At 34.4% G+C, this 8,086-nt stretch overlaps 2 protein-coding genes across 2 annotated transcripts; one reads left to right on the top strand and one right to left on the bottom strand.

Annotated features, from left to right (window-relative positions):
* Window positions 1–4,005: 4,005 nt before the first annotated feature.
* On the bottom strand, window positions 4,006–4,686 carry LOC109209451. The gene has a single exon (XM_019372720.1). It carries the CDS (start codon window positions 4,684–4,686, stop codon window positions 4,006–4,008), a length of 681 nt encoding a protein of 226 aa, XP_019228265.1.
* Window positions 4,687–4,730: 44 nt separating this feature from the next.
* On the top strand, window positions 4,731–5,765 carry LOC109209452 (probable calcium-binding protein CML44). Its single transcript, XM_019372721.1, has 3 exons — window positions 4,731–4,735; window positions 4,898–4,912; window positions 5,324–5,765. The coding sequence occupies exons 1-3, from the start codon at window positions 4,731–4,733 to the stop codon at window positions 5,763–5,765; spliced, it is 462 nt and encodes a 153-aa protein (XP_019228266.1).
* The last annotated feature ends 2,321 nt before the right edge of the window (window positions 5,766–8,086 follow it).

Here is an 8,086-nt window from a genome sequence, read left to right on the forward strand (position 1 = left end):
GTTTGTTTTCATTGAATAGACTTTGGGACTTCACTGAGAAGACCCAAACATGACAAAAATGTTTATCTGAGATTTTGAGGAGGTTTCAGGTAAGGTTCATCTCATGTCTTAAAAGACCCAATGCAATTTTGTTGCTTTATTGTACATAGAGACTTGGGTCGTTATATTTCATTCGTCTTATCTGTTAAGATTTAAAAGACATGAATAAAGCTTCTACTTTCAGAAGTTCAAAATAGATCACACATCGTATGAACTGCAAAAATATCTGGTATGAAACTCAATCTCTTATGTTAGAGTCATGATCAATACACTTGTTAGTTCTCACATATTTGTGTATCGGCCTCTATTATTTGAGCTATGATAAACAATTATTCCAAGTAAAAGTGCATTAGATTAGATTAGAACTCTTGATATTACATTTTCTGAAATGAAGGTAATAAAAAAAAGGAGGGCAAAATTAATACTTCAACCAACCCTGGTTAATCTTCTTAAGGGAGATCTACAATTCCAGATTAAAGTATTGAATGCTGGTTTAGATAGAGTAGTACTTTTTTAGCAACCATTGAATTTAGAATTAGATAAAAAAGAAAGAAAGAATAGAATTAGGAATATTCTACTTTAGTATAGACCCTTATATGAGTATGTGATGCATACCGACCTATCTTTCAAAGATATTCTTTATTCAAGTACAACTACTAGGTGAATAGGCAATGCATCTACATAGCCAGATAAACATCAGTTTAAGTAGAAGAACATTAGGTGCTTAAATCATAAACAGGAACATTTTTGAATTACCCTTAACTTTATATTGTTCGCGTCGTCTAGCATTCCTATCAGGACATTTCTGTTCGTAGGGACGTTTTTTTGTTTGTCCAGAATCCATCAATATTAAAATTTGTTGCTCCCAAATATCAGTTGGTACAAAAGTTCTAAAATTGTTAAACATTATAAAATTCATCATCAGGGAACAAATAACACTGCAAGTCTGCAACCATACTAAAACATAATTGTTACAGTTGGTATTCAAACCAATTAAACTTTACCAAAATAAAGATGCAAATCAGGAACTGAACAGTCACTTTGTGCAAAGTAAACTGAAATATTTCCATATCAAGAGCACACCAAAAAATCTAAGAAGCACAAATTATTAAAAACAATAGTAATTATATCAAACAACAGAAATACAAGCATGTTGACAGTTAGAGGAAGAGAAGAAAATATGGCTAACACAAATAAGCAGAAATAAAGAATGTAGTAGCGTTTATATGTTGCAAAGGTTCATATTCAATCAGCAGAAAGAACAAATCAACAATACTACAAGACATTTGCTATACTCCCTATTCCTATCAACCCGCTCAACAGTCAGAGCAAAGAAGAAGGAACTACCTATGTCAAATTGAAGAATAAAATAACATTGCTTTGTTCTTTCTCTGGTACATTAAATTTTTTTTCAAGCAACATTTATGATTAAGCATTCTTCACCCATGAGCTTTATCCGAACAAACATAAATTAATCAAAGAGAAAGAACAAAGCAACTAAAATTAAATATTTAAAATACTTAACTCAATGTCTTGTGTACTATTCACATAGAAGTTGATCACTTGTGAGGTACCTTTATCCAAACTAATAATTGCTGATGCTTTTGCAAAAACAGATCCACATTTTCAACACATTTACGCTTCTGCTGTTTTCTATACTTTAAAGTGGATATCAAATGTTTATTAATCCACAATTAAACTTCTGTGCTCAACTGTTCATCCATTTGAAGTTATTCTTCTTGTGGACATGGGAATAACAAAACATGTTCTCTCTCGCTTCATTGCTCTAAGCAATGATTTATAATAACACTGGTTTAAAGAATGATTTTCAATGTTGACTTCTTAGTTAAATTGTCGAGAAATCCGAGGACACTTCACCTTCAACTGAAATTACAGCGAGCGAGGATTGTTTGGAGAAAACATGTTACAGTAGATACTATCCTTGTGGCTTACTTTCACAAGGATCAGTAAAGTATGGAAGCGGAACCAGAGCAATCCTATTCACTGATTGTACATAACCAATAATAAACGAGATTATTAATAAACACCAACTACAACAGCTCTCAAAATAATTCATCCATTAGGATAAATTCTATACACCAAAAAAGAACATGAAATTAATAGGACAACTACACACATTTCAAACTTCAAGCTCAGAAACAAAAGAATAAAATTTTGGAAAAGGAAAAATAACTAAGCAAAAAATAAGCATTAATTAGCAAAATCAGATTAGTAACTATAAGCTACACACGTTTCCAACTTGTAACAATTACGTATATACCAATAATTAAAAGAAGGTATATATGAATAGAACATACTTTTATAGTAAGATCGGAGGGAAGAGCCCAAACGACGCCGTAATCGCGCGCGCGGGCAGATCGTTTGCCAGCTTCGACAAGTGCAGAATCAAGGAAGCTAGCCACTAGATTATCATCTACCCGGGTAAGTCCTACTCCTAAGCTTTCATGCAAGAGGTTATAAGTCCAAATATATTGTGGGGTTGGAAATAGGACATGCATGTGACACTAAGTTGTAGTATGTGGGATTAACGAACTAATTTGGGTAGTTTCTTGTTGAAATTGGTTGAGGGAAGAAGGGATTTCCATTATAGAACCTTGTAGTCCATGTCACATGTTAGGTGTTTGATAAAAGAGTTACACCATAGGAATCCTTCTAATTATTAACCGGTTTTTCTCTATCTTCCTAAAGATTATTTTTGCTAGAGGTGTTGATGCGTCGTAGTAACTTAAGGAAAACTCAACAAGGTATGTTGTCTAAAATTTCTCTCTCGGAATCGAATTCCTTAATGTTTCCATAAGTTTAAGTATGATCGGCTCAAAATCCCTAAATTCTACATTCCGGGTTATCCCCTATAAACTTATGAACAGTGAACATGGAGTTTTATTTTTGCGCCAATTTTTAATATTTAAAAACATTACCAAGCAAACGAAAGAAAAGGATAGTTGTCAGATTTAACTCCAAACTCCAAATCAGATACTATTTTGAATTCATTAAGCAGTGATCTTACATGGTTTATAAAGTTAACCTTAGTTGTATAACTTTTACCTCAGTTGCAAATGAGCATTCGCGTCTTTCTGTTTTTATAATTATGTCCACCACAAGTAACCAAAATAGAAAGCATTGATGCAAACTTAAATAATTCTGTAGCTGATTAGTAAATATGTTGGATTGATTTCAGACACGACGATAATATCTTTTGATTTTCAAAAATTAAGTTTGAACTGAATAAGTAAATGACCAAGCGTGATACAGGATTCCAAGTAACTTTAGGAAAATATTGAAATAACAAGATATAAGCAACTGGGAAAATAAGTAGATGATCAATTATATTTGATCAAATAAGATCTTATAAGAATTAATATTAAACTATGATGGTGAACTATTACTGACCTTGTTTCGGAGCTCGAGGTAAGTAAAGGTCCAGTTACAACCTTATCGCCTAACCGGGGGAAAAAAGAATCTAGTAAGCATATAAAAAATAAAACAAAGTGTACGTGAGTAGAAGGACAGAATAAAACAGAAAAATTATTCTATTTTAGGATAACAAGAAGACTTACAAGGACGCTCTTTGGATAATTTCGTCGTAAACAATATTGTATGTAGAATAGTCGATCATCACGGTTGGCTAGTGTGGACGGCCAGACCAGCACTTTGACGCAATTTGAACTCTTTGCACTCTATAAGACGACATAAAGTTGACCGTGGGAAAAACAAAGGTTCTCGCAAATATATTCCAACGAAATCCAGAGTCTGACCTTGCGCCTTATTTATAGTCATAGCGTAGCATCATCTTACTGGGAACTGTGTTCTTTTAAATTGAACTGGTAATCTTTCATCTTGCGACGATAATAATGGTATTCTTGGGATAAATACGTGTTTATTTTTAAAATCACCTGTCGCGATCTTAGCACTAATAACATGTGTCTCAATATCGCAGCATATCAATCATGTACCATTGCATAAACCTTCATACGGATTTAAGTTACGCAACAATATAATGGGACAGTTCTCCTTCAAAGTTATTTTATAAGGAGGTAAACCAGCAGGATTCAAAGTGTGTAATAGGTCTTCAAATTGACTTTGATCATTAGGTTCAACTATTTCGTCAATAGCAACAAATGTAGTTGGTTTTTCTGGAAATTTTGCTATTAGAATATCATTGATTTCATTCACAAAATCATTCTTTGTCGTTAGGATAACGTGAGAATCTGCCGAACAAGAATTAGAGGAGTATGCTTGTGCATTTGAGAATGTCATAGCGAATAAATGATGTAGAGATTCATCTTCAGTTGTAAAAGGAATAACTAAAGAATCTGGAAGTTCAATTTTGTTATTAGAGTTTACCCTTTCTTGCCCGTTTCCAATTCTCATGAAGTAATCACAAAAAGCAGGATCTATTTTTGCCCTCATATTCTCAGATAGTTGCAATTTTTCAAGCTCGTCCCAAATGGTAGAATATAGTAAACTTTCATTAATAAAATCTTCTTTTTTCCCGTTTCGAACAACTGGAAGAAATTGTCTAAAGTCACCTCCAAAAACAACGACTTTTCCCCCAAATAGCATATTTGTATCCATAAGATCTTTTAAGAGCAAGTCAAAAACATCAAGCATTCTTTTTTTAGCCATAGACACTTCATCCCATATAATTAATTTTGCATCACGAATCAGACATGCGGTTGAGCTTTGTTTGCTGATATTACAGCTGAAGTTTTCATCAATGTCTATAGGTATTTTAAAATGTGAATGTGCAGTTCGCCCACCTGGAATAATTGAAGCAACACCAGAAGTAGTAGTTGCTAGAGCTATATATCCTTTACTACGTACGGTCGCTAATAAGGCACGATATAAGAAAGTTTTTCCAGTTCCTCCGAACCATCAATAAAAAAAGCTCCTGGTTTCTTGGAAAATAGTCGGCCAATAATCACATTGTATGCTTGCAATTGTTTTGCGTTCAATTTTTTGTGTAACAGTATATCCTCTTCACTAACCGTGATGGTTCTTTCAAAGAATACCTCCTTTGCTTCTTTTTCCAATATAGATGCTCGAATTATTTCTGGGATAAGCTCATATTCGTTTACATTATAACCCATAGAGTGTAAAATATCATTAATCTGATCTAAAACTTGATATTGAATATCTTTCCTTTCAACATTATGTAACACTCTGAAATCTTCTGACATTGATTCTTCAAATTGTTTCCATATTTCATTTGGATTGACTGGATTACAATACACTAATAATGTAGCAAATAAACGTCTTAAAGGATTTTCGACAAGCTTGATGAAGATGGTGATGGATTAGTGAGTTTAGGTGAACTCAAAGGCCTACTTGATAAGATTGGAGCTTGTACGGATCTTGACGAGCTCCAATCTTTGGTAGGAAAAACGAGCCTAAACTTCATTAATTTCTCCCTCTTTTACGAGGCGATGGTGAAGAAAAATAATGGGGATGAAAAGAGAAAAGAGGACAATAATTTGGAAGATGATCTTGTTGAAGCATTCAAGGTGTTTGATGGAGATGGTTTTATTTGTTGTGAGGAGCTTCAAAAAGTGCTGACAAGATTAGGGTTATGGGATGAGAAAGAAGGAAGTGATTGTAAGAGCATGATTCATATGTATGATACTAACCTTGATGGAGTTCTTGATTATGAGGAATTCAAGAACATGATGTTGGTATCTAATTCTGACGGTATTCCTAGTTTGTAAATTATTGACTTTTCATTCATCTTTTTGAAACTTTCTACATTAATTAATTGTTGTGATATATGACTACTTGTATGGTGTTTAACTTCCTTCTTGTATTATTCCATAGTAAGACTTGTATATATTTGCGAAATACAAAAGTCTTGCAAGAAGTAGAATATTAAATACTTGAAATAAATTTGGTGTCTTACCAGTGGCGGAGGCAGGATCTCCACGAATGGGGTTCAAAAAATTTTTTTGTAGCTAGTGGGACTTGAGTTTAAGTGACCTTATGAAGGTTTTGAACCACCTTGACCACTAAACTACACTTTTAGGTTGTGTTGAGGGGGTTCAAAACTTAATATATAGAGATAAAAACTAGATTTTGCCTTATATATACAGTGTAATTTTTCGGCGAAGGGGGTTCGGGCGAACCCCCTTGCGCCCCCCTAAATCCGCCCCTGTGTCTTACATAAAAACATTTCAGCACTTGGAGCTCGTACTTTGGTCTAGACAAAAGGTGTTTCCACTACTAATTAAGAAGGGGATTTTGACACAGCTACCCAAAAAAACAAAACTATTTACCCTTGTCTACCCATTTGTTTTTCTACCCATAAACTAATTACATTTCTTACCCATATTAGTTTTTGTGGGGAATTTTTTCTTTATTCTCCAATTCTATTTTATTTCTATGCTTCTTTTCTCTTTTTTTTCTTTTCTCCTTTTCTTTTTTCTCGGTTTCTTCTTATTTTTTTATTTTTTCCTTTTCTAATTTCATTTAATTCTTTTTATATTCTTTTTCTCTTTACAGTCTAATTTCATTTACTGTTTTTACTATTTTTATTATTCTTTTTTTATAATATTACTAAAGAAAAATCAAATTATGTACCAATTAAATGTAGCTAATACGACAAAAAAATATTAACTAACGTATGATACCAGTATAGCATATAGCTATACATACAGGGTATACAATTGTACGCAAAGAGTTAAAAAAAAAATTTCTTGTTTTGAGTTTCAAAATAACCACAAACTCAACAAACCCAATTTATGAGTTTCAAAGCTTCAAGGTACTCCAATGGTATATTAATATTTTGAAGAAGTCAGATGTCACGACCCAAACCCCGCTCCGATCGTGATGGCGCCTCTCGTGAAGACAAGGCCAGCCAGACCATTTTAGAACACCACTTTTAAGCAGTTAAATAGTTCAAACATGATTTAATAATATTAATTAACAAAATTACAACCCAACACAGCCCAAATCGGGGTGTCACAAGTCACGAGCATCTAGAAGGATTTTAATACAACTAGAAGGCCTGTAATATATAGAATATAATTTAGAATCAAAAGGAAGCAATTCGGTGCCGCGAACGCTGGCAGTCACCTGACTCAGCTACGATAACAAAATCTCTAATCAGCTCAAAACCCGCTACCGGTGATCAAATACCTGCATCTGCACACGAGGTGCAGGGAGTAAAGTGAGTACTCCAACTCAGTGAGTAATAAGGGTAAATAACAACTGAGCAGTAAGAAATCACGTAAAGCAAGCCATCATGCTATATAGGAGCAGTGTAAACCCTTTGAGAAAATAGTGAATCTGTGAAATCTTTAGAAATATCTTGGCTCAGTTTAAAACCTCATTTGAAAATGTCTTTTTCCAACAGTTAAGCAAATGAATGCGAAACAAGTAGTGCAAGCAAGCACAAAAGTCAGCCCCTCGGGCACAACACTCCGTTAACAGATAACGCCAGGATATCAGGTAATTATTGCAAGAAGTAGCATAAAAGCCAATGAAATAAGAGTGCAGAAATATTATGACAGATAATACAAATAAGAACAAATGCATGAGTGCAATGCAATGCATATGACGGGTTTCGAGAAGTGGGCCCGGGGCTCGGGTTTTGCTAATTTTGGGATTTTTGATATTTTTCGATTGTTTTCGATTGGGTATTGTTTCCTTAGCCTATTGTGACGTATTCGTTGTGGTTTTGGTTAGTTTCGACGCGCGAGGAGGCCGATTTGAGAGGCAAGGGCATAGCGAGCTAGAGTTTTGGCCGGCTTGAGGTAAGTAATGATTGTAAATGCTGTTCTGAGGGTTTGAAACCCCGGATTACACATCGTTGTGTTACTTTGAGGTGACTTACACGCTAGATGACGAGCGTGGGGTAGAGCACCGCTGGGGATTGTGACCTAGTCCATCCCGAACGATTATTTTAATGCGCACTTGATAGTTAATTGTTTGATACTATTATATCTTGGGCTGTATGCCGTGTTTGGGGCCTTGTGCCGACTTGTTGAGACCCTTAGGGGCATTCGTACTATTTTTCCTCACTCTACTTGTTTGA

This window comes from Nicotiana attenuata, unplaced genomic scaffold (assembly GCF_001879085.1).
Source record: "Nicotiana attenuata strain UT unplaced genomic scaffold, NIATTr2, whole genome shotgun sequence".
NCBI classification, from domain to species: domain Eukaryota; kingdom Viridiplantae; phylum Streptophyta; class Magnoliopsida; order Solanales; family Solanaceae; genus Nicotiana; species Nicotiana attenuata.